The 27,940-nt window shown below is 40.4% G+C and overlaps 1 protein-coding gene across 7 annotated transcripts in view; it reads right to left on the bottom strand.

The window, feature by feature from the left end:
* The window catches only part of Ndae1 (Na[+]-driven anion exchanger 1), a 64,642-nt gene extending 39,818 nt beyond the window's left edge, over positions 1–24,824 (bottom strand). Inside the window, exon 1 of one of the 7 annotated variants that reach the window (XM_065496607.1) lies at positions 24,801–24,824. Coding sequence is in view for 5 of the 7 variants with exons in the window: in XM_065496599.1 (XP_065352671.1) it covers positions 7,016–7,095 (80 nt within the window). In the remaining 2 variants the exon portion in view is untranslated. Of the gene's footprint in view, positions 1–668; positions 815–7,015; positions 7,468–7,820; positions 7,840–15,253; positions 15,635–19,927; positions 19,983–23,798; positions 23,995–24,800 lie in introns of those variants that run through there. The other 6 variants (XM_065496603.1, XM_065496601.1, XM_065496602.1 and 3 more) reach the window with 6 other exon arrangements.
* Between the last annotated feature and the right edge of the window lie 3,116 nt (positions 24,825–27,940).

Here is a 27,940-nt window from a genome sequence, read left to right as displayed (position 1 = left end):
ATAAAAATTATTGATTGTTTATCTATTATGCAATGCACACCGCGTCAACATTACTGAAAAGACGCATTTTCCTGCAAGCAATGCAGTGTATTGAGAACTGGTGTTGGCACGCGATATGTACGCAACATACATGCGAACCAGTATTATTTATGTCACAGCTAGATCTCACCTTACATAAAAGGCATCGATTCTAAATTGCATTGATTAACATTAGTAGCAATTACAAACAGTTTTACGAGGCAACAGCGACTTCTTAGTAATATCTTCTATTAGGAATGTGACAGAGAATTCCATGCCACGTTTTTATTTGTTATATTTGTTTAGTTTTAAAAAAGGCTTATAATGTCAAGGTGCATAAGCTCTGCCAATTTTGTTGCACTTTTCCATAAGCCGAAACTTAAATGAACAAACATGAAGATCGACTTTAAAATGTTAAAATGATGTAAAAATTCATATTCTACCCGCAAGGCGAGAATTCTAAGAAGCCTTTTGGTAAATGTAATTTTCTTTATCAAATTATGAGCTTAAACTGTTTGACGTCAATTTGAAGTTAATTTTTCTCTTTTAAAAATTTTTCTCCACAAATACGATTTTCCACGTGAGTTCAATATACTTAAAATCTCCCCTGAAGTAAAAGCAAGAATGAAGTTGTATTCTCAGAGGCTCACCTCATTCGAAAAGAAATATCCTAGGTTAAGGTCAGTCACGATGCGCCGGCTGGTTCCGATCTGTTAAGTTCGCCCCACGCTCCGTGCGCGCACACACTCGCACAAGAAATGAGTCGGAAGAGGCGGATCGGCGACAGAAAGACACTTTATCAGGCGTCGTCATCTCATTCCACGCCGACGAACCGGCTCGTTGATGGAGCCAATGAGTGATCTACCAGGTTCGCCTCTTGGCCACGTACTGTCCACATCCACACAGACCAGGGAGTCGGTAGTCCGCAGGCGCCCCGCACACTTCCGCGATCAAATGGGCGGAAGTCGACCCTGCGAACTCGGCTTGTGTGACCAGCCGCGTTTGGTCAGCCTTGGCAAATAATGCGAAGTAGTGCGGATCTCACTAATCAGATGCGATTAATTAATTTACCTTGCCACTTGTTTGCACGTCCGCTTCAAAAATGCACTATCCGAGATAAAAATAGCTCAAGGGTTTTACAAAATATTATCTTTGATGACCACTTGAGAACTCGAAGCTATTTGGCAAAAATGCTAAAGTTCCACTAATTTATTTCCATTCTATTTGGTCTAAAATTACTTTGAATCTAAATTTAACTAGAAGGCTTCAGCGTCCTTCATAATCATTTCATTCATTCATTCAGCTTGAATAATCATGTACCCAACCAACTATGAAAATCCGCCAACTGCGTTCATCATCGATAAATTGTGCAATCAACGCATCAGCTCTTCAGTGGAGTCAGCGTAAACTGAGACGCGAGTCACGTGGCCGGCTCAAACTTGTGTTTTCGTTTCTCAAAAACACGCCTGCGTGGTCTCTTCTTTAGTTTAATTGTTAATATGCGATAAAAAACACTTCTTTGAATTATTACGTGCGTAAAAGGTTCATGCAGAGGATAAATTCCATTCACTTAGCTATTTTATTGCTTTCCACTGCAATAAATGCCTTAAGATAATAAGGAAGTTGTGATTAATCTTAAATCGATCTTTTTTTCACAGAGAGCACATAAAAAAGCACTAGAGGTTATTGTGAGCTTTATCGTATGACGTCAGGTCATCATATCTGAATAATTCAGGGAGCAAAGGTCTCGCTCATTCTGTCACTAACCCATAGAAACTACTGTGTAAATTGAGCGGAAAAATTTGACTCCGTCTGACGCAGCCGTTAAGGGTGCTGCTGCTGACGATAATTGTCTTTGTCACACAGCAAATGTCACGCCAACGCCACGAGGGAGTTTGGTTATTCCCGTAAAGTGGACAGCCTGCTCTGGCATGTAAAGTGATCTTTATTGCTTGCTTAAACGGCGCATAAATGTCACAAGAGCGCGACTGCCGACTCGCTTTCCACGAGTAAAATTTGCCCAGCTTTGTGTAGACAAATATTTTTCTTCTTAGCCAGAAAATGTGATTTTTTTTATTCAGCAAAATCAAATAGCACCAGCCGGACCAAGAAAGAGATAGTTTGAAACGTAATGCTCACCATATCTTAAACATGCGGTCTTGCATTTTAAGTCACATATCAGTTTCCTTTTTTCGCTGCGCACGCGGAAAAAGTTGCAGGCTGCTTCTATCTAATTTCCCTCCCCAATGTCAGATTTTTACAGATGTAAAAGTAAAAGAAAACTTATGATAACAATTATACCATGGATTATTTGACAAAAGGTAAATGAGAACAGATCAATTGACCAAAGCACAAATCACTTCCAAAGGATATGAGTTTGCGATGTATTGTATTCCCCTCCCTCTTTGAAATCCATCAAAATGTGTCAGCCGCACAGACCAACTGACATTGAACCTTGTTGAGCTGCGTTAAATTATTTGGCACCAGGCGAGTGGTCGTTCTGGTCGGCCGACCAAATCTTTGGCGCAGTTGCGGATTCGGCGGCATGAGATTTACGGCCCCGAGGCCAATTCGCGAATCGAGCGTGTGAGAAACATCGTCAGCGAGTGCGACGATAATGACGTGATAAATAATGACTCGTCGCGCATTTGATTGACCTCCCTGCCGGCTACATTTGTGCCTGTGAACGAGAGGCAGGCATCTCGGTTGCAGAGGTCATACTTACGATATGCCCGCAATATCTGCCTCAATTGCTCGCAGATCTGCTTTTGTGCCACTGACACCATAGGGGGAATAATGGATTTGTGTTATGGGCGCTTTGTGCCCTCTCGTCCAGTTCAACACTTCTAGATAATTTGCCAATTGAAGTGGATTGTCGCTCAGTTCACGGTTGGCACTCCTGCGGTGCTACTTGCGAAAGAGTGGAAATCTCAGCGTCTTATTAGTTGATATTAGTCGGTAAAAATTGCTTTAACTTTTTTAAAGTGTAGAAATTAAAAGGTATTTCCAGTCCTTTAAAACTGAAAAAATGCCAAAACTATCGTGAAGGCCTGCATAGCGAAAAGAAACCACTTCCTTTTGGTGGAATATTATCAAAGGCGTGGATCAAATCAGCTTCGATTATTATACTGTGCAGAGGATGCATACAAAATTGCTCGAGTTGAAATGCGACAGCGAGGGGATGTGCCTCTGGATCGCCTTATTACTGTTGCATCAAATCAAAATGCAAAATGAGCATGAACAATATCATGAGAGGAGAGATGATAGCGCAACACTCTGCTCGCGCTTCGGAGACGCCTACTTAATTTAATCCGATTCTCTATTTGCTGAGCTAGAAAAAAATACAAAGGAACAAACATAGAAGAATTTTTGTCCTGAATTTAGTGTTTACGGCAGCTGTGGCCTGGATCAACAAATAAGGCGATGACATTAATTTATATTATGAGCTGGTTTGGAGTTATCTCTCCCCAACAAAGTGACGATTAAACTGTTTAAACATTTAATCAAGTTTTATTGCTTCCAGAGGCACTTTTACTCTAGAGCATCTCCAACTTTGCTTCCTTATCTGAAAATGTCACGTGCGTGCTATTATTGAATCCATAATCTAGATATAATCTAGACGAATACAAGTGCTCAGGTTGTGTGAAACGATTTAAAGCTGTTAAGAGCTTTCAAAGATCGCCCACCCCTTCGATTTTTGGCGGAATCTGTTTTAAGAAGTCAATCATGAAGCAGCGTGACGTCGATCGGCGGCGAAGAGCGACGGAATACAGTTTTCCTTGAGCACGTAGGTGTGTCTACGAGAGGCGGCATTCTCATCACATTAGTCTCGAGGTGCACGACCGACCAGCTCGCTCTTCTCAGACTTGACCGATAGTCTGGCATTGAACTGTTCGTTCTTTTTTCTTACGCGCCGGATGAGGAACGTGGTCGTCTAAAGACGACTTTGCATAGCATATCTGGCGGAAAAGAAATAAAGCAGAGCAGTTTTTTCACAGAAAAGTGTGGATTATACAGATTTATGATAGCTGTAGCTTATTGTGGAAGAACGAGAGTTGAATTATTGCAACGCGAAATGTTTGTTTGCACTGTGATAAGATGGAAATCAGCCGAGTAAATCTGGTTTAACTTGCTCAACACAGATTGCGGCGGGAAGCCTTGACTTGCTCCGCAATTATCTGACGGAGTACAAGAGTGAAATTGAATTTTGTAAGGCAAATAATGAGCAGATGAGGATTCAGAAAAAAAACAGTAAATATTTTTCTTAGCAAGCGATAAGCAGGATTCAAAGTCGATGCTCAATGTTTTGTTTTCTGGATTACGAATTACAAATAGAAAATCATTAGACGCAACTGATTTTACGAAAGTATCCCCTTTTTACGAGTCGAAATCGGCTGTTGCCAGTTGCCACCCTACTTATTCAATTGTGCTGGGCAGGACCACATGATGCTCTGCCGATTAGTATCACTCAGTATGATTGGTGGTCCACGACCGCACTCACCCAATTCGATACTGGAGCGCACGAGAAAAGTATTATCACACGTCTGGAGCGAAAAGTAAGCCAAGGACGCAGAGCGTTCGCACGCACAGGCCGAATCTACGATTCTTCGTTGAAGTGTAATTTCCTCCCGAGTTAAATTTATTACACAGCGAGAGACGGATCGACACACGCAGAACGAAATTACGCCGCGCTCAAATTACAGTGGCCGTCCGCTGGCCGTAATGTCACACTTGTTGGACCCAATGGAAAGAGAGGAGCGGCCAGTTGCGGTCGACAACCATCAATCAAATCTTGTTGAATCGATTAAGAAAGTCTATATTTAGCCCAGCGCCAAAAATAGCAATTTTTTCTGTTCAATTCGCGATTTTGCACAGGGTGATTTGTTACTGCAGGCAGCAAGAAGATTGATTGGCGCTAAATTGTCAGAAAACGATTGATCCACAATTTTTTGTTTGAGCTGAGACAAAGGATTTCGGCCTTTGTTAGTAAAATTAGCGCTGCGATGCAAAGTGTAACGTCACCATATTTGCGACGAGTAAACAGAAGCATTACGCATTAGCACGGGCATCCAACATTTAACCAACAAATTCGCACACGTGACGTCATAATCGAAGCAAAATTCCACCCATTGATATTAATGTGTGAGCGAAAATCCAGCTGCGCGCATAATGAGCCGTGTCGGAGCGAAATTTGATAGTCCAAACTTGACAATTGGGCCCTTTTGAATGTGACCGCATAATGCATCATCTTTACTCTCGGACAATCAGACCCAATCCGCAGTCGTTAATGTGACGAAGAAAAAATAAGCACAGCGTGCCACACGCCCACGGACTATGGTTGAGCTTCTTTGTTCAGCTCGATTCTGCAATTAATGTAGAGTGGATGTCTTTCAAAAGCCGGTGACCCCCTATTCGCTGGAATTTCCTTTACAAATTCGCAGCGGGGCACGTGATATCTCGCAGAGTGAATAGTAATCAACTGATGAAAGATACATATTTGGAATGCTGATCGACCTCTAATCCGAATGCTTTTCGCCGAATCGGTTGAAATTCCCTAAGAGGAACCACGGTTTAGCACTCAATTCAGCAAGATTTTATTGGTGAGCACGCACCTATAAAAATTCCCTCCTCGTTTTCTTAGGATTTTAGCACGAGATTTGCTGGATTTGCTTCAGCAATGTATAAGACATTTCTAACTGGCAAGAACTTCCTTAGGAGGAAATTAATCAACGCCGAATCGGGGCAAAGTCTGCCCTGTTATCCACACGTGTCGGCCACTTGTTGATAAGTCAGCAGTAAAGGCACGCTGTTTATTTACGTTTTGCATCCTTGATCAGCACGGTTTCAATTGCAACACCAATCCAGCGGGAAACAATTTGACATAATTACAGTCGAAGAAATTACCATCATTGGCAGTTTGTGCTGTGAGTGACTCAAGCACGCAAGTTCTGCGCCTTTTGCAATTATATAGCTGGCCGCGGAGATTTTCTTTCCTCACCTTTGTGTGCAGCGTTCACAATGTCAAAAGCCAATTTTCTCACTCTATTTGTTTTTCTCTGTTTTTAACTATTTGGTAGCTAAACTGGAATTTCCTGATGCAGTCGCTCAAGGTGATTTACAATTTGCGATTTTCAAGGCCGACGAGGAAATAAAAAAAAATCCACCTTCCAAACTGGAAATTCCCTTTTACGCTGCGCCTGCTATCGGACAATTACCGAATGACAAACTGACACACACAAGCCGGCGCTAAATAATAATCCTAGCGCAGCTTGAAACCAGTTAGCCGGTTGCCTCATTATTGAGCAGGTTAAAATCTTTCCTCGTTGCTCAATAGCACATATATATCGAATGGGTAAAAGAAAGTATTCAAATCGAGTTTAAATACACATTGACGGCACTTAGAACACAGCACAAAACGCTTTGCTCAATTCGGCGTGTTGCGAAAAGTGCTGGAGGCGCCGGTTTCGTTATTGGCATACAATCTCTAGTTTCTTTTCCCTATTCAAATATCATCTAAATTTCCAGACGGATGTGGCACGCGTCTCCGGGAATTCCTAGCCATTCATTTGCCGAGTCGCGATATAAATCCGCAGACTACAGCTGATATATATACAAGGAAAATGGACTTGTGTACATGAATTTATGCGTAGAACTTCCTTACACATCTTGGCACTGGAAAATGCGGGGGAAACAAGAAATCAGGTTGATTTAAAATGGAAAACAAAAGAAAGTGCTGAAGGATTTTCAAAGTCAGTTTTGCAATTCAGACGATGCCAAGTTCATGAGATGAATTAAATATTGTGCGCAAAAGTGTAAACAACGTCACGATTTGTAACAATTCTGACGCACACATGTGTGTTACTAAATAAAATTTGATCAAGGCTGTTGCGTGACATTAGATTTCAAAATGAAATTAAAAGCAGTTCGAAAAGAATAGGGTCCTAACCCGACAGAATTAATTGAACAAATTTCCAGTGCGGTTCGATGCGGTACTCACAGGAAGGTGCTTCTGAGAATGTGCTCCATGTCCTGGAAGCGGACCTTTCGGCCGGACTCTGTCATCTCCAGGTTGATCATGGTGGCGGGCGGCGAAAAGTGGCCGATTGGCACTACTTGTTGTCACACAAACAAACTCTCGGCGCGTTCGAGGTGCGAGAGGTTGCGAGTCACCTGCCGGCCACGGAGGACTGCTGTGCGGGGGAACTGCGAAGAAGAGTCGATGACCTGTTGCTCGCCAACCCTGACCTTGCCAACTCGTGTCGCCTCCGGCACGCCATAATCAGCGTTATCACCGGGCCAGAAGAGCGGATTATTCAGCAGTCGGCGCTGGCTGCTGAATTCCGACTGGCCGCTCTTGGCGTCCTCGGCCACCGGCGTCTTTCCGAACAAGCATGGACCAATGGCGGGGATACCGCGAGGCGGAGCGACTTGCGAGACTTCCTGCTGCCCGCGACACTCGCCGTTCTTTTGAAATATTCGCGGATTTATCAACACACTCTTGGACTTGAAAAGATGAAACACGGTTTCTCATGATTTCAAAGCAAGGGCAGCGAATGATAGGATTGTTTTTAGCACAGCTACTTTGACGTATTGAAAAAATCTTCTGGAATTTTGGGCCACTGAAGACAATTTCAAAATTAACTTTTAACTGACTATGAATGAAATAAGTTTCCTATTTCAATTAGTGTGGCTTGATTTCAAATTTTACTTCCTTGTTACAGTAAAATTACGTGAAAAAAGTTTCAAAAGACTCGCTTTGAAACCTCTGAAATGAAAACCACAGTTTTGTGACTAATACTCACAACCTAAAGGCAGGTGACGGCGCAGAAGAGCATACTGAGACAACACACGGGCAATAGTTTTTGTTCGTGCTCACCGACTGGGGTGCGTGCGATAGTCAGGCTGGCAAATCCGAGCAGCCGTGGGTGAAGTAAGACAGAGGTGCATGCACCATTCTCGTTGCGCCACGCAAGGCTGATGAACCGACGGAGAGAGAGAATCAGCTGGCTCGCCGATCGCTCTCGAAAGAACGTGCTTCCCGTACCCACTTGCGAATTCGATGCGTGCCTTTTCTGAGGATTCGTGGGTGGTGCTTATGCAGCCTGCAACATCCTTCTGCTCACGTGGTTGCATAAAGGCAATTGTGGCGACGCTAAAGCTGGAACTGTGCGAGCGGGAATGGTTGTAAGCTCGCTCTGAAGCACTACTTTTCCGACTGTTTTTTTCCAGGGGGAAAAATGGTTGCGTAAGAAATTACATCCAAAATTCGTTACTTAAATTCGAGCATTCCAAGAATAAAAATGTTGAATTTGTCGTGATTTACACCTTATTTTTTAAATGATAGCGGCAGGATCAATATAAACATAAATTAAAGTCAATTCTACCAGGCTTGTTCATTAATTACTATGAAAGCAGTTCAGCTTCTCCGAAAAAAGGAATCGCTTTAATCATCCAACAAGTAGTAGCGTTTTACTGAAAACACAAAGAAAATCACTTGTATCGGCAGAAAAATTTCGTGGAAAGCTCAAAAATAGTTTTATCGCTTGTTTATTACCTCTGACACGTGATAATTTTCCTATTTTCTGAGAATCAAACGTGCCGCAGCTTGATTCATTTACAAAGCTGGAGCCTTGAGCACATATGTGCAGAACTTTGATATCTAATTATATACGCCGCAACTGCTCGATCAATTTTACCGCCCTAGCACGCGAAGGTTGCCAGACATTTGTTCCCATTATATCAACACCATGTTTGCAATGCGGTTGGTTGAATATTCGGAGACATCGAAAAAATTTATTGAATTTTGTGCGCGATTAAAAGAAATTAATAAATAAATAAACTCTATATCCAAATAATGCTGATGGAGACTTAAATTCAACATGGTAAGACCATTTCTCCGGATTTTGACCAGCCCGTTTCAGCCAGGGTGGTTAAAACCAGGCAATTAATTCCGGCATAAATTGGCTTTTTTTTAAATCGGTTCGAATTTATGGCTAAAATAGGTTGTTTACTAATTTTAACACTGTTAGGATTTTATTTTTGATGCTTCATTTATAAATTAAATGTGGTGATGTGTTTAATACTTGAATTATTTTATTTTGTTGCTTGTAAAATTGTAGCCATTTTTTCCAGTTTAGTCGGCTTGGACGAAATTATTTTTACTAAAAGCCCGCATTGTTGGAACACTGAGTCCGTTTCCCTTTCAAGAGAATGGGACTAAAAATAAGAATGTTGTTGGGAGTTCAGAGGTTTCGGGGATCGTCCTTACTGTTATCTGATACAGCGCCATTTGGAGGCAACGCAAATCAAATGCAAAAAAAAAACACTTTGCTAGGGCAAAAAAAGTTCCAACACCCAAGTCGAGAGTGACGTAGCAACGGATATGAAATGACGCACTCGCCAGCCAGCACTTCTCGCACGAGTGTAGTGAAGTTTCATTACAACGAGCAAGGGTCTGCCACAGATTAATTGAATAAGGTCACATTATTTGAGCAGTGGCCCCGTTGGACTGAATTGGTGGAGCCGCAGATTGATCAAATCAAAGCTTATAAAAAATATAAACGCGCTGTGTATTCGCCGTCAGATTGATGACTTATTAACTATAATGCCGGCGATGATCCCTGCTTGCTTTCTAAATTTGGACTGCTCCTTTATATTTTATTCCTGTCTATCGATCTGGAATGGCGGCTCATCTCTGGCAAACCTAAGCTCGAAAATAGCCAGCAACTTTGAGCGGTGGTTCATCCTGCTGAACCGATTCTTAGTGACCGGCCAGGTGAAATACAAACCAGGCAGCCAGTTGATAAGCTTTTGCATTGTGAGCCAGCAAATATCAGTTAGAGACAATTGAATGCTTGGTGATTTCGAAATGCGTACTTCGATAGTTACTTAAGCCATCAACCAAAAATTACAGACTGGACAATCCCAAATTTCACAATGAATCAAAAATGAACATGGAAATCCCTGTAAATTTATTTTCTTCTATTTTCATGAAAGTCAACATGTCTGATGGGAAAAATTACTTTTAATTTCGTACGGTATCCAGGGTTTCTTTGCTAGTTCCTCGACGTTGCTATGTATTATTTTTCTCCAATTTAATGAAATAAGCTACATCGGTTGGGCTAAAATTAAATTCCTCAAAAAATAAAAAACGGGGTAGTAACTAAGCTTGATCAACGGAATCCGGAGGCGCTCCACTCTCAAGTGGTTATATAACAATTCGAATTTTAATTATGGAGAGAATGCGTCGGGCGGTTGAAAGTTGCGATTCAAGCGTCAGGCACAAAGCGGCTGGTGTGTTTATGCGACTTTGCAAATCTTGTTATATTTTTCAACAAGTTTTTACTCCGCCAAAATCGAGCTGATATTTTTAATTGTTAAAATTTAAGAACCCAATATAATTTAGGCACTATGTCCAGCAATAGTTTTTAAACTTTGAGCTCCAGTTGACAGTCAAACGTGTCATGACATTTTAGAAATTCCCTGATTTGCTAATAACCCGAATTAAAATCCGCTGCGGAATTAGTACAGTAGCATTTCAGCGGCCCCCAAAAGGAAATAATATTTACGATTTGCTCTCAAAGCGGCAGAATCTATTCAACGAGACGAACCCAGCCAAGTGCAAAATTGTAATCAAAAGGGTAGCATTGAGCAGCGGAAGTGATATTTCGCGCTTGCTGGGTCACTCGACGAATATGCCATCTACAAAGCGTCGCCGGCACTCCGAGTCTCAAATGAACTTTCCTCTCCGCTGGTAATAATAAATTGAAAATATATAGGTGCTCGCCGCGGTGGCTTTTTCATAAGCGATTTGATGGGATCACTAGGCGGCCGCGTGACTAGTCACGAAGTGAAGGGGGCGGCTTAATCCCAGTCAAACACCTTGCGGCTTTTATTAATTTCGCGCGCTCGCTCCCTATTCGCAATCCATCAAGACGAGGCGGCTGCAAATAAAGTTCACAGTCGCCGGCGTCTAGAGTCTAGACGACCACCGACTAACCAGGCTTTCCTCTGCTTCCAGCCGCTTTGTGCCTGACGCTTGACTCGCAACTTTCAACCGCCCGACGCAGTCTCTCCTTAATTAAAATTCGAATTGTTATATAACCACTTGAGAGTGGAGCGCCTCCGGATTCCGTTGATCAAGCTTAGTTACTTCCCCGTTTTTTTAATTTTTTTGAGGAATTTAATTTTAGCCCAACCTGTGTTGCTTATTTCATTAAATTGGAGAATAATAATATAAATAGCAGCAACGTTGAAAGGCTAGCAAGGAAACCCTGGATACCGACCGAAATTAAAAGTGATTTTTTTTCCATCAGACATGTTGACTTTCATGAAATTAGAAGAAAAGAAATTGACGGGGATTTCCTTTGAATTTTTGATCCATTGCGAAATTTGGATTTGTCCAGTCTGTAACTCGAATGCAAATTCTATAAAGAAACATTTCGACTGGTGGTACATATGTTTACATCACAAAAGTGTACGCAGGACGTTTGTTAAAAAAACATCTTTTAGGAGCGGTTGGACTGCGGGTTTCCTTGTCGGGTTTTATTTCTTTCTGTAACGCTCCCTGCTTCAGGAAAAAATACATCGGTTTTTTTAACGGATGAAACAATCTTTGCTAATAAAAATTAATATTTCCAGTTTGAATCATTTCATTTATACTTCATCCAATATTATATAACTTGTTTTCATGTTATACGTTTCAAGCTCTCATGACGTTTGTATTTAATTCAAGCAATAACTTATACTTTTGTTTTTAAGCTGATTCTTGGTATCAACAATTGTATAGGAAAAAGTTGGAATAAAAAACGCCTATTACATCAGAAAAAATGCCCAAACTTATTGTTAAAGCAGCTATCTTAGCGATAAGGACATTATTTTGTAATAGTATATACGGAATTAAGCAGAAACAACATTGATAAAAAATTAAAAGTTTACAAACAACAACAACAGTTGAATGCGCCCACTCATAAACTGGATTTTTGACTTGGTTTCATTTAAAAAATAAATAAATAAATACAGCTGACAGGACACAAAAATATTGATAACGTGTGTTTTTACTAAATCTACTCGTCATTTTCATTGAATGAAGACTTCAATGGGTTAAATTTCCGCGCTAACTCGGCAGTGAAAATCAAAATGCGAGTCATTGCGAGTTAACGCATTAAATTGTGCAAGGCGTAATGCGTACTGCAGGTCAGTGAGCAGTGTCGGAGAGAAAATTGTTGTAAGAAGCGCGCTTAAAACTCCAAACATCCTCCGAGACGTGACATCATCGGCCTGATAAGTATGCGTAACCCTTTCCCCTCTGAGCAATGGACGTGCGTTGCCGGTTCGCAGCCCCGCGGGGGGACGCGAGGAGTTTTTTTTACACGTGTCCAACAACGAGGATCGAGGTGCAAAAAAGTGCCGATCGGAAGCAATCGAGCGGCGAGGCAGGTTGCGAATTGGCGCGGAGACGGCGAGAGCGGCTCATTTGCAGCGAGCGCGGTGAAACTTAATCTTTAAGCACGCTGCTCCTCTCAACACATAAACTTTTCAAGGTCTAGACCCATGACTGCCCGCCCGCCTGCCTACCTGCCCGAGGAGGCTGGAGGAAAAACGCAGTCGGCCCCGATGTTCATTGCCCTTGCGCGCCGAGCTCTATTTTCAAGCTCGAAATATTAAAGGTTAAACGGTGCACTCGAGATGCAACTGACGCCGCGCCCCCTGCGCACCACGCGACCCACCGTTCTTGTTTATCATGAAAAATGTTGAGTGCATGCGACTCGAGCGAGGAGGCTTGAGAGAAAGAGATGGCACACCGCCAGTGCACTCTATCCACGCGGCCCGTCTTTGTTTCGGCGTCGCTCGGCTCCTCAAATATTTGACGCCAGTCAAATTTACGTCATCCCACTCGATAACGGATAAAACACAAAATCAACAGGATATTTGATTTGCCAAGTTCAAGAGCGCTTCGTTCGGAATTCAATTTTATTATGCCGACAGCCGTATCCAATTTCATGGGAAAACACTTTTAAAAAGGCAACTCGGCTTGGAAAGAAATAAAATGATAATTTTAATTCCTGCCTGGTTTGAATGGTGGAGCTGTCGTAACAGTTAAAACTGAAAACAGGAACGAGCCCCCTCAGAGTCTCTTCGCTCCGAGTGTTAGTTTTGGACCAATGGAATCCTCGCTGCAGCTTGCACGCGAATATTTCACAGCAGCTGCTCGCTTTTCAAGGACGGGGTGAACGATCTCTCAACAGCAGTTTCAAGCTGATCGAGTCCGTAGCTCGTTTTGAACGTGACATTTCAACCGATATCCGTTTAAATCACACTTTCACCCGTCGAAGTTGTCAGAAAAATTTTTACGATAATTAGAAACACTTTCACGTGGCAGACGTTGGAGGGTCGATGGAAATGGTATTGCTGTATTGCTGTTTGTGTGCAGCAGGTAGTAAGTGTTTGCAGGTGGCCCGACAATTGGCATCCCCCTTCCTTAATCGAAAAGTTTTTCTTAATAATTTTTAAGTAGTGGCAAAAGTTACAAAGGCTTTAGTATAGACGTCAATGAAAGACGGGGAGTAACCTCAGGGGGCTGGGAAGAGTAAAAAATAAAGCACACAATGGGCCGCAAATGGAAAATCACAGTAAGGGTTTAATCCATTCATATTGCAATTGAAAAGCGGAAAGAAAGTAACGGAATGAGCCGTTTAATGTCATTATATGTTCAATGAAGTTAGCCTAAGAGAGAACATGTATAGGAAATTACAACAAAGCTCTGAAAATTTTTATTTCAACATGTAACTTGGTTAAAATCTACTCTCTTAAGGGAGAAATAGAACGCAACGCAACGTTGTTTTTAATTCATGTTTGTGTAAAATTATTGTTTGGAAATTTAAGAACAGACTCTAATTATTGTAACAACTGTGTATCATTCCGGCTCATGCATTATAGGGCAACAACCAGAAGCCAAAACTATCTGAGCAGGATATTTATTTAAAATTACGGAGAGATCAACAGCTCGCTATGCACCAAGAAGTTTAATTTATTGTCAATGCATACATTGGGAAAAATTAAAAATGTTTCGGATGTGAAGCAAGGTTTTTTGGTGGCCGTCAAAATTACCAACAACAGTTTAAATAAATTTTATCTTATTTATTAAAATGGCGACATTTAATATGAGTAAAAACAAAATTTAAAAATAGAACAGTGCAGCTGGAAAGATTTTTGACTTAGAAAAATTTGTTTCAATTTCAATTCAAGGTGTCTAAAATTTATTCCAAGTTTTTTTTATCTCCTATGCACAAAATTAATTAATTTTCTTTTCACCACCACTGAAATTGTATCAACACGGTAATGTGCCTTTGCTAGAGGCAGTTGTTGTCACGTTTAAAGGCGGTCGACCAAGTTTGCAGGAGGCATAATCCAATAAGGAGCGTAGCCGAGGGAGCGACAGATCGAACGCGATTACTAAATAAAGTGGCCGTCTTTTCGGTCTTTTCGGCTGCCGCGGCCCGCCGTCAAATAATACCGTGGCAGAAGGAAACCTCGAAAACGAACTGAATCGCACTAATCCAGCGAGCGAGAAAAAGAAAAGTGCTGCGTATCACTCAGACTCAACTCCACTTCCGTCCACGCGATTGCAGTGTAGTGTGTGCTGAGATAGCACGTGTGTGCGAGGTGTAGGCCAACTTAAATGTGTATCAAGAGAATTTACTAGTAATTGTAAAGAGAAGAATCGCGGGAGAGCTCATCAACCCCCTCCAGACGGCGAGAGACGTCGGTATTTCATTTTTTTATCTACGTATAAGAAGGGAATTTCAACAGGTGGTCGGTAACCCTGGCAACAGACGGCTGCATTTTTTGTACCACATCCTAGCCATCCACCTCTCCCTCGAAAAGACTAATCTTTTCATCAACCAGCGGAATCGTTGAGGTATGTAATAAGGTTTCATTGACCATTTTTACTGTCAACAATATATATTGGTAAATTTTGTTTTGGTTTCATGCATCCGGCCAAAAACGATAAACCGTGTGTTATTTTTCCGAGAATATTTTTAATAAATTTAAATTTCACAGCCATTTTGGATAGAATAATTAATTTGATGGTTAAATAAGGCTGATTTTACCTTCCCAAAGAGAAAAGTGCTCCAAAATCAAAACACTGCTCCTTTGAGGAAAATTTAAGATAAATTTAATTGGAACCCCCGCACATCAGAAAGTAGTAACGACGAGAAAAACGCCGGCTTACCTGCGTTCCGTCGGCGTGGGTGCCATCCTCGTGCAAAAATCCTACAGCGAGCAGTCAGACACCAAACTCCCGAGTATCACAAGGTGCCGTTCGAGGCCCGCAACTGAACTCTCTGATCCGCGAGGCAGCTGAACGAACAGCTGATTTGCACCGGCGTGCACGGCAAGCGGCTTCCCGGCTTCGTTCAGGACCCGGTCAGGACGGCAGAAACGAGTTATTCCGGACGGACGAGCGGTAAGGACGGCGGGAAGGGTGCTGCCAGGAGCCGGGCCGCGAGAGGAACGAATGGGACGCGGCCGACGCCGGCGAGGAAAGGAAAACAGACGCCGTTCAGTGCTGCTCACGGCCCCAGTGCATCGCGCGTGTGGCACACAAGGGGACTGTTTAGTGTTGTGAGTTTGAGCGGCGAGCGATGTGAGACGCAGGCACGGCTCTATTCAATAGAGCCTGTGTACACACACGTTTCGGTGGCGGGGATGAGGGAAGCCGAACGAGGGGAAGCAGTGCACGCATGCAGCCTGTTTGTTTGTCAATTCATATATTTTATTTTTTTATGAAAAATCAATTTTTGTGTTGCTCTCGTGCACTGGTGGAGCTCATGAAAAGCCGCGTCGCACTAGAAACATTCAATATTGGGCGAGGAGCGAAATATTTTGAGAATAAATCAAATAAAAAATACTGGTGTATTTTTGGCGGAATATTTCTAGAAATAAAGAGTCTGTATTTTTGTGTTTAATCCGTTTAATCCATATAAAAAATATTTTTTCAGTATCTTTTTTATCAGCCCTAACTGATTTGCAGGCATTCAATAGACTCGTTTGCAAAAAATGTAAAGCTCAAAAATAGTTCGCGAAAAATCAAAGGCGCTTAAATTGAATTTTAATAGTTTTACAAACAAAAATACCCTCACCTTCTATTTTTTTTTTAAAAAAAGGAAGCCAAATTTCATTTTTGTCTTCAATTTAAAAATTCCCTACATGCAGGTACCCGTACTTTTGTAGCCTTGAGCTTGCAGGATTTTTAAATAAATTTAGGCGTCTTTTTACCATGCATGGGTTTTACCAAAATATTATTTCATTTTTTTAACCTCTGCTCAGCACATCCCGTGGGCTATGAGCTCACCGAACCCAATAACACCGCCAACCGAGTGGCCACAGAGGAGTTTGGGCCCAATGTGGCCATATTTTTGCTTCCCCGCACCGAGGTCTTTGATGCAACGCCAGAAATTTGTCCCTAAAGCCGCAGGAAAGGTCCGAAAACCAGCATGTGGCGCCTCCTTGCAGTCCGTTGAGCTATTCGAGCATTTTAAGTTGCCCATTGCCCCTGGGCAGCCAGTACTAGATCCCAGAATTACTAAAAATAATTCATTGCCTTGACAATGTTAGCAATAAATGCCTTAACAATGCGATGTTCGCCCCTCCGCGTTAAGCATCACCTTTTTCACAACAATGAATATTACAACCTTATTTTCTTTAAAAAATTTCATCACCAGCGCCTTCATCAACAATAGGCTCGGCTGACGGCCTTTTTCTCCCCTCACAGCAGCAATTGAAAATATTGTGACAACCCCTAATTTATAAGTAAGCCCGTCTTTGCTTTGTCAATTTTTTCAAGGAATTTTTATTTTTGCTATGAGAATGACCTTCTGAGGGTGTACAAAGAACTCCTTCGAATGAAGCGGACTCCCCGTAGCGCATGCTACCACAAAACACACTTCAATCCTAAGCTAACTGCTTAATTTTTCGGAGGAAGAAAACAAAAATTCTACCAAACGGTAATAAAATAACATGGAATTAGAGCATTAATTTTACTATCTATTTGTAGTAAAAAATACAGTAATTTTAGTTTCCCCTAGTTTAAGAAATGGGCGCTTAAAGTGAATCAACAAGTAAGAGTCATCGGAAACCAGAATTCAATCGCAAAATAATATTAAATACTATTAACTGATCAATCACATTTTTATTATTATAAAAGCTGTTCTGGTTGTCTTCATCTGCAATGTACACATCATTTTTACGTGAAAATTCCTGAAAAATTTATATATTTTTTTAAATTAAGATTAGAGTTTTATCTCGGTTGATTATAATTAAATGATTTGATAAAAATTCGATGCACAAATAAAAATATACTCTATTCAGTGATCAATAAAAAATAGGAAATATATTTTTTAAGAATTGTGAAATCTACGCGCAAGGAGCCTTAAATAACGCAGAGCAATAACTCTGTGGTCAAAACGAACAGCATTAAAACGAATCAGTAAAATTAACTGCTCAATTCAATTCATTTATTCGACTTTCAGCATGGTAATACATTCAGGTGATGATCTTCTCACAACATATTCCATCTGATTGCAAATCACAAACATAAAATACAAAAGAAAAATAAACATACAACAATATCACAAGATTTCGACAAAGGAGAAATACTCCTTCTAGAATCAAACTAATTTTATCTGTGAACTGGTCCCGAGAATTATTTCAAAATTAACAGAAAAATTTGCGAATACGAAGCAGTCAGTGCGGCTGGTACATAATTGCAAAGTGCGAATAAGAGGAGGAAGTACGATCCTAGCAACCAGACATTGCAAAATGAGCATCACAAAAGAAGAAAAGAGCGCAAGTTTAAATGGTGATCCGCTTTTTTCATAATACAGGCGTTCACAATAACGCGCACAGCTCAATTCAAGTGCGAATTCATCTGCTCTCATCAGACTGAGCAAGCGTTTGTAATTAAAACCGGCTGGCATGTATAGAGTGTACCCAAACAAAACCCTCGAGGTCTTTGCTCTCCCTCCATAGCAGCCGAAGGAAAAACGTCTGCATAGTAACTCACATGTCATTAATACAATTAAGGGTTGCGAATTTTGCTCACAAATTACAAATCACTAGTTTAACATTTGAAGCCCTGTTTTATGGTAAAATGCACAATAATGGCAAATTTACACTATTTAAGATTTTTTTAAGAAAAGTAGATATATAATTTATGTTCAAATTTCTTATTATCTAAACTCTAAACCATGAATTAGGGCTTCAGATGTTTTACCGAAACTAAGTTGGAAAATATGTATATTATATGTATTTGTTTGCTCTCAAATTTGTCAAACTATAATAATTTTATGGCATTGTCGAAAAAACTAAAAAAGCATGTGAGAAAAGGTAAACAACTTGCGAAAACACTATCCAGGAGGACAGAGCCGGAGCGGACCCAGACTAGTAATTTTTTACACATCAAATTGACGATCTTGGAAACGAGGAAAAACAAGGTCCGGTATTCATTTCAACAATGGAACATTCGAGAGAATTAACAGTTTTCCTCCCTGATTGTGAAAGAATTTTCATTTATTTTCCTCAGATTTGATTAGGTCTAAAATTGCGGACCCTTTATGTCTAATTATAGTGCATTATGATCGTAGGATGTGGAGTGTGGTGAAATCAATGCGATATACGGGTTGAGGAGCTCAAGCAGGCCGATTGTGCCGCGGCCAAAGTCGGCCGGCCGACCGGCTGGAAACCTTGAGTCGGTGCAAAAAGTGCGCGAATGATCTGCCATGAACCCTGCCCGCCTGCTGCTTCTCCTTTCGGCGCCGCCCGATTCATTTTCTTGGAAGCAGCCGGCATTCTCCTGCTCGCCTTGCATGCCGATTGCTCCGGTGATTAAGGAAAACGATCCCATTTCACGCATTGTTTATTCCAACTTGCTTCGTGGGAAAATGAGCGGCGAGGGAGGGTGCCGTGCGGGCACAGAAATTTATTTGCCGGGCAGTTCTAAACAAGGACTTCTTGCCGCAGATAATCGTTTTGGGAACGAGGGGAAGAGGCTGCGCGATAAAATATTGGTGTGAGCTTTTCAAATAATAAAAGGGAATCCCAATTATTTTTGAAACGGTGTTTCTCTATTGTTATTATAAGGGTACAACTCAATTTGTTATCGACCCACTACCCTTGTCACTTTATAGTTTCACAGTAATCGTTTTGCTGTTCAAACAGCTTTACAAAATACCAGCAAACATTTATTTTCACGCTTTTCCTGTCACCATAGCCTTGGAATAGCAGACCACGATCTATCAACTAGAACGGGCTTGAAATGCTTTCGGCGTGGAACTTTTTAAATCGGAAATAATGCCTATTCGCACCTTAATAGAAATAGCAATAAAACGAATTGCAACCGGTAAAAGATGATTCAAATCTTGATGTCGGACAGCACGCAATTCTTTGCTCCGCAGGTGGTCTGATCAAAAATTATTCTTTGTGCATAATTCAGCGTGGCGAATATCGCAAAAGCGAATAAATTTCTTATTACTCCAGCGGAGGCGCTCCTTTTGCACTTAATCTCTGTGCCAACACAAAATTTTCACTTGCGTCGAAGGTCACAAATGAACGCACAGGTGCGTAATGGATTTATAGCTCACAATTCAGGCGAACCTATGCATTTTAATCTCCGCTGTCACCAACAAAGGACCATTCGAGCCTCACGTGCGACACGCTAATTGCTCTTTTGCAATTTTCGCTGGAATTTTATGACTTTCAAAACATGTTTTCTGCCTCAAAAGACTGTTCTCGGCGAGAAAATGTCGCAGGTGGATTTTCGTGTCACTTGTTAGCGCAAATTAAGAGATTTATAGCCTTCCCAAATGTTAATGAAGAAAGAGAATGCGCAAAAAAGCGTTACACTTACCGGGGGATCGTAAATTTCCTGCTCCAGCCCATCTGGCTTTGTAGATATTAGTCCAGCTGAAAGCATAAGGCGAAAAGCAAAAAAGATGTTAGCAAGCACCACAACCATAGCGTTAACTAAAAAATGATAAATAGTTGATGATGTTGTGTTCTCAAAAATTTTCAGTAGAAAGGAAAGGGATAAAGTAATTAACAATGAAATGAGCTTGATTAGTTTATTTCAAAGAAAATCAATTGGATTAGTAGCAGGGTTGCAATTTAATGGTATATTAATTATGCTGCGATGACATTTTTTCCAAAGCTTGAAGATTTGTGAGGCTAAAAGATTATTGAAGTGAAAAATTTTGGTGATTTTTCAATGATAGTTTTTACTCGAACAATTGTTATTTTAAAAAAGAATGCCTTTGAAATTTTCGGACAAAAGCGCTGGACACAGGGAGTGGCGAGTACATCATCTCTGTTCGCGATGAATGAGATATTATATAAGGATGTGCCAAGTCACTACCCTCATCCCTTATACCAACTTTTATAAGGATGGTAGAGATTAGGATCTAACAATAGGTCTCAGAAATCCTATAAAATCTCATCACAAGAACTGCATTGGGGAGAGACATTTTTGTTGGATCCTATAATCACTGCTATCCCTTAATTTTTAGGATGCTTGTTGAAATTTCCTTTGTTACTAAATGTTATTTACACCAAAAACTCACAATCAGCAAAGACCACTAATCAGGGAAACAGAATTGGCGTCACGATATACTGGTCGCTTCCCTTTGAGACTCCTCACGCCCACAAAATTCAAGTTATACTTTAGGCAGACGAGGCCAGATTAATTTTGAAAGGTGTATAGAATCTCATTTAAACTGTATTCGTTGTAAATTCACATCTCTCTATATACAACACGGTCCGAATATTTATCCTTCTCGTCTCTGCGATTTCATCACGTTCAAGGCTGGAGACCACATTATAAGTGGTTGAGCGCAAAATAAGTGAAATTAAAAATCCAACAAACGAGACGTGCTGAGGTCTCAGTGATACAATCATTTGGCATAGTTATGCAAATTCGCAAAACAATAATGCCTGCATGCAGCCAAACACTGATATCGCAACTACTGTCGCCCCGCGCCGAGTGAAATTCGCGCTTGATTCCAAATTGCGGGGCAAATAATGTCGAGCCGCCAACAGAGCGTAATTATTCGAACAATCGGCGGCAGGCGCGAATTGTGAATCTTGAGCAGTGACCTCGATTCGGAGCCAGACGGAAAAGGAGGGGACACCCACCGGAGAGCGCGCCGCGCCGCGCTACAGGCAACCATGGCCTATCCCTTTTGGCCCGTAATGGGACTCGAACAGCACGTCACGTTCACCTGAGCTGGCTCGCGTGCAAAAGCAGACACAGCAGGTGAGATGAGCCGGCCGGCGTGAAATCAACCACCACGCAGCTTTATAATACAAAATCGCCAGGCAGACGGTCACCCGATCCGTCAAGCCAGCTACAGCGATCCTCTCAGCTCCTCGTTTCTGTGCAGAAAATGCTGCACCATCACAATCTCATTTTTTTATGCTGCTAAAAGGTAGTTTTAGTTCGTGAAACTTTGCACGAGCCAGTAATTGGTAAGAGGAGATTTATTTCAATGGAAACTCTCTCTGGAGATGTGACTTAATTGCTTCGCGTTTTTCTGATGTGTTATATGACACTCATTTTCTCTGAAGTTTGTGTGTCTGTGTATAAACTCTAAATGCTGCTAACTAGTGGAATGATCCTGGGCAACAATTGAAAATTATTTAAATTGTTGGATGCCATAAACAATTGATCGATTAAGAATTTGTTCAACAATTTGCAATAATAAAAAATGGACCTTCCTACAATAAAAATTCAAATTTTGCCAATTTTCTCCAAAATTTACAGTGCTCGAACATATTTTCTTGGCATATTCCGATTCCTCTCGTCGAGATCTGTTCAACGGTGTATGCCACTTATTGGGGAGACTCTTGGTTTTGAAATTAAATCGGATTTCAAGTAAGGAGACAGCCATTACCATTTGAAAATCACGGTAACTTTCCAGCCAATTTTCTCAAAAAATTACAGCGCTCCTTAGGTCAATTTAGGCTTTAACTGAATCCTAAGGGGCGAGGTTATGCATTGGCAACAAGCATTTTCCAGGCTTTTCTAGTATCATTCCTCTTTAAACTATCTTATTGTAGCAGATGGCCTAATGTTAACCTAAGAATGAGAAAAAAGCTAAATGGCTCTGAATTCAACTGTTGGTGGCATGAAACCTCTCTTCTGCAGTTCTGTGGTATGTATTTTGTTTTGCAGGTAAAGTAAACTGTTGATGAGCCTGATTATGAGAACGAGTCAGAAAATTATATTTTTTCTCTTCAATGGAGCACCACCCATCCTCGTTTTAGTTTTTTTTTAATTTCATGTGATTCCTAATTAATTTTTTTCAATAATAAATAAGAAACTGTCTATATGATCTTGAATGCCAGAAGAATCTTGATGAAAATTGTAATTGCTCGGTTTTTCAGATCGTGTTTTAATGCCTAATCTTTTTCATTGTTGCGTTTAGATAATTACATTTCTTTATAATTTAAAAAATATTAAACTGTCATTCAAAAGAACTAACGTATGATATATTTTATAATTTTATCTTACTATCACAACTTTATGTTTTGATTATAATTGTATCTATCTATTGCTAAATAACATTGTTTTGTTATAAAATAATATCGCTTATTGTTTTTGTTTGTAAGACGATACCTTTTACTTTTTTCTGTTCTTTGAGATTAAATAAATAATTTATCCTGTCTATGTTTGATAAAAAGACAAAATAATTATAAATTATCAGCCTCAAAGGAAGTGGGTCTCACGCCTGATAAGAAAATAATGTGTCAAAACCAGCCTTGGTCATATAAAAATGCTAGCGTTTTTTGGGGGGAGACGCGATATTTGATGTAAAAACACGCTAAACAAATGAAATGTTGTGTGCCTCGATGTTCTTTCACCGCACGACAGTCCGTGAGTTCAAAGAGAAGTGGCGCCGCACAGGTAATTTATGGTCGGCATGAATTATAATTACACAAAGAGGCGAACTGCGCGCTGTTTGCACCGCATGTATAGAACCCTAATGCAATTCACGTGTGGTACATGCGCAAGTGCACCAACTTACTTAATTGAGCGCCTGTGTGTGCGCGCGGCACTTAACACAGATTTAATCAAAACTGCAAGGCAGACCACAAATGTGCTTGGAAAAGTACAATTCATGCAGATGTGTGCGAGGTGATTAAAAATATAATACGTAGCGGCGCGCTTTCGTTTTAAAAGCAACTGCAGCAATAAAATGACCTCGTTTCGGTGAATTTTATTAATTCCCCAGCGATCGTGCGGTCGAGAACTTCAATGATCAATTAAACCCATTGTAACGTTATTCTCCCTCTCTCTCACTATATTATGTCACGTGGATAATGCGGATTAATCAATATTGTAAGCAACTCCATCCTCTCCTTCCGGATTGGGAGGTATAGAAGAAGAGAAAGCATCTAATTGGTTTTCTAAAAGAATATTGATGGATTTCAGAAAATTCGTGTTATTAAAACATGACCTTCGCTTCCCCATCACATGGTTTGAACCCATAATTTATGTTTATGTCATACATAAAACTCTCACTTTATAGGAGAGGTTGGCTTACATATATATCGACAATTGACACGGCTGCAATAGTTTGATCCCAATAAAATACCAGAATTTTGTGTCGGGACCAAATATAAGTTATTGGAAATTCCTAATCATTCAATTAAAACTGACTTTTCTTGCTTGAGCATGTTAAAAATGTTATTTTCAATTGAAAATTGCGAAAAATTGTACTCACGTTCCTTCCATGGCAAATTTTTGCCTGCTAGAACTTCAGCAAAAATCCGTAGCACGGCGCTATTGGCCACACACCGCAAATTATTACCGATTCGCGAGAGCAAATAATCACAGGTGGTCGATCGAAGCCGCTCTTGAATGAAACCGAAATTGGACCCAATACTCAATTAAAGTCATTAAGTGGCGAGGAAACGACGGCAACCGGCCGCAGCCAACGCGAGAGCTTTAGTGAAAGAGAGCCAGATTGAATCGCGCCGCCGAGCCGAGCAGGAAAGTCGGCTCTCCATGTGTGTGCTACACGTTATATGTATATATGCAGTGTTTATATATTTATGTGACACACAAATTTGAATTCTCTCCTCGCTGCTTTCTGGCCGCGCGGCTCCTCGATTCGAGAGCGGCAGGCACACCCAGATCATGACTAATATTGTAATTAGCATTATTCAACTCCTCCAGAGAATACAATTCGGCTCGTCAAGTGATGCGAAAAATTATACTACTCCGCTTGATTTTCGTGGACCAATTTTTTTAGTTCAGACGAAAATTGAGAAATACGCAGGCTGCAGGCGACAAAAACAGCCTTTCTTTTTGCTGCGAGAAAATAATTATTGTAATGAGAGTTTAGAGTGCACGGCAACCTGTGGAACTTGCTATTCAAAAGATCTTTTTAGCGGATCGCCCCAAGCTCTGTATACGTTGCAAATGTGAATGGGATAGGGAACGAGCTCTTTAACTCTTTCACTAACAGATGCTAATCAAATAACTAAGTAACATTTGATTGCAGATTACTTAGCTTCAGTGAGTTAAAGCTACAATCACAACTTTAATGGCTTGGCAATTCAAAGAGGTTTAGTCTTTAATTACTCTAACTAGATCTATTAAATTTAATGTGTTTTAAAAATCTGAGTAATTTTTGCTGTAACCAAATTTAAACTGGTTCAATTAAACAATAAGAATAAATCTTATGGTGTAAATGATTGATTTTAAAACTTTTTGGACTTACCGATGATGCGATCAGAGAGCCTTCTTGAATTGGAAACACGAAATGCAGCTGCACTTTTAGACAAACTATATGACTTTGTCAGGACAGATCGAAGGACCGAAACCGAAACGCGCTGCCGAATGCAGAGCGGTGAACAGACAAAAGGCTTGGGTTCGGGTCCGGGTTCTTTATATAAAAGCACGCTGTGCCCCCACTGTGAGTTCGGCGCGGCGGCTAGCTATTTCAGTGGCGGGTGCATGCTTCTTTTTGTCCCGGTGGCTATACACACTTTCGTAGTGGTCCAATGCGGCAAATACCAGCACAACTGACCTGTCCCGAAGCTTAACCCATTAACTCGTGCTCAAGGCCGGGAATTCGGGGCACAACACCAACTGCGCTGCCACGCATTAATTACTCACTACTCAAATGAACCTCTTGCGGAGATAAGGAACTTTACAATCCACAACGTGTGCCGCGAAATCCGACACAAGGGAGTAGTATTTTGGAAAAGGGAACACGTAGTCATGAGGAATCCAAGGAATGTTTCGCCGCGTTTAACTTGGAATTCATGTTACGATGCAGAAATGCAGTTTTGAGGATGAAGTGCTTCAAATTCTAAAGTCAATATTACACTATCTATATCATCCACACGTGCACTGAATATTTTAATTTAATGACAATTTTACCGAGGAAAACTTTAGCTTGTTTCAGACAAAATCAAAATAAATTTAAATATTCAAATTTTGGCAGCGCCTCTATTGCAACAAGAGAGGCATAAGACCTCGTCGTGCTCTGACTAAATAAATAATAAAAAAATTAATTCTAAAATGGTTTGACACTAATTTTAACTTGATTGATATAAATTGAAATTTAGCCGTGCGAGAGAATAATAAATCACAATGCAATTAAAATTTTACCTTGATACCACAGTTATTAACTGCTAAATATTTGATATCTGCATGTAATAATTTTTTAATGAAGTCTTACAAGGAGCTGAAATTTTATTGCGAATCCGAATCATTTACACATAACAAATTAAATCGTTAAACAGGCAGCACGAAATACAAAATTTTCAATTAAAGTCACTCGTTGAAGTAAAAATTGTTAATAAATCAAAGCTGAAATAAATTAACAAGGTTGGGCCGCATGCAATCATGTGTACGTGAGAGCGAAATATAAAAGTTACAGCCTTGATACATCGTCGTGTTTAATGACTGGACTCTTGAGCTAGAGTCTCTAATGTTTAAATCAAAGTCAGCAGGTAATTTTTTGCGAACATGTCACAATTACTTTTGATCTCAAATAGGTCAGCGCAGAGCAGAGTGCACTTTTCTCTGCGGTCAGATGACATTGTCCCAAATACGTGGTTTTATTGTTTTCGCAACTTTTATTGATCTACAATAATAATATGTATGTTAGTTATTAACTTGCGTGTAACAATGACAATTCCAGGGCAATGCGAGTTTAGAAAGTGCAATGCTCTCTTATTTGCAGCGCTGGAGAAATTTCAAATCTCGCAAAGATTTCATGCTCTGGGCGTGCAAATCTAAATTTCAGATTGTCGGTCGAGAGTAATAAACGCTTCAAGATTTGTGTACACGTAATTGCCGGTTGTTCAGGTGAAGTGATCACAATCGAGTCAGGGCAATCTACTTGCGGGAGAAATGATTGGCTCAACGACCGCTGTTTTGGCACATGTGCGATAGCCGCGAGTGTCCGAGCAACGTGTTTCTTGCAAATTAAACTGTTTAACTAACAACGCAAAACAAAAACCTGTTGATCTTATACATAGTTTAAAGCTTGCACAGATATGCAGTTCAACGCCCTGCGTTTTCGCCCTCAGGCGTTTGCACCAATAAGATGCAAATTAATAATTATTATCTGCCGTATATTTTGGCACTTAATTTTTCGGCTGCAATCATGCGTGTGCCATGGAAGTTATTCAAAAGCCAATTTACGGTGAAAGTTAATGGGCGTTGTTTCAAAGCAGCTTATGTATGTTGTTTATATTATCATGCTTATAATACTATACACGGCCTTAATAACAGTGTTTTGCTGGAGAATGTGCTTACGATTGTAAAATTTGCATTTTCAACTCATTTTGTGGTCCACTATCGCAAAGGAAGTAATTAAAATTTATTCATATAAAAAGCAGCTTAGTTGATGACCACAAAAATGGTTAAATATTTTGTTTTAAAATGATGGACACTTAAAGATTTGTTTTTCTATCGACCGCACTTTTTTAATGTAATTGGGTAGGACAAAAGATTGATTAAGACAAAGTAGTTCGATTTTTGGATTTATCACCAACTTTTACTTCCTTAAAACCTGATGCTGAGAACCCAACTATTTATTTTGGGCCAAATGAAATTAATGATTTAATTATACAAAGTATACGAATAATTAAATAATCAAAGATCGAAAAATGCTCTACTAGCTCAAACGGACTGAAAGCTCCGCTACTTACACCTTTCTAGTGGCTTATTTAAGCACAAATGTCTGGCATTTCAAATCAAAGACCTTATTGCGAGTAGGCGAAAGGATATCCACATTGGGCCCTAGCTTCTCTGCGGCCACTCGGGCCCCATGTTATCCGCTCAGCGGTGTTAATAATGGGACCCGGTGCATGAGCTCATAGCCTACGAGATGTGCTGAGCAGATGAGGTTCTAAAAAAGAGGGGTAATAATCATCCCGTAATAAGTTAATCAGTTGAACTAAACCAAGAACTGAAATGCAGATTGGAGTAAATTTTTACTCAGGTCAGCTCTACCGCACCCTTACTTAGATATAGATTTTAATTCGTGTTAGCAGGGTAACTTTTATTTCTTTCTTCCTTTTTTACTGAAAGTTTGAATCTTAATCAATTTGAACGATTTATAGGTCGAAATCCCTTTCATTATTGTGTATCTGAAACATTCTTGCGGACCAAATATTTTTACTTTTTTTTTAGCAGATCTTCAGCGTACAAAAATTGCACTTTTACTCAACTTTAATAATTCCAGTGTAGAAGAAGCTAAATTATAAATATTTTTTTTATCAAACTCCAAGTTTTTATTCTGACCCAAAAAGAGCACGCGCGTAACAGCTAATATAATCGTTTGACTGGGAGCTGAGCGCGCGGCGGCGTATTTTATTTATTATCTTGTTAGTCACCCCCTAA

This window comes from Cloeon dipterum, chromosome 1, assembly GCF_949628265.1.
Source record: "Cloeon dipterum chromosome 1, ieCloDipt1.1, whole genome shotgun sequence".
NCBI lineage: Eukaryota > Metazoa > Arthropoda > Insecta > Ephemeroptera > Baetidae > Cloeon > Cloeon dipterum.
Note: the sequence above shows the minus strand (reverse complement) of the source record. Positions and strands in the feature narration are given on the sequence as shown.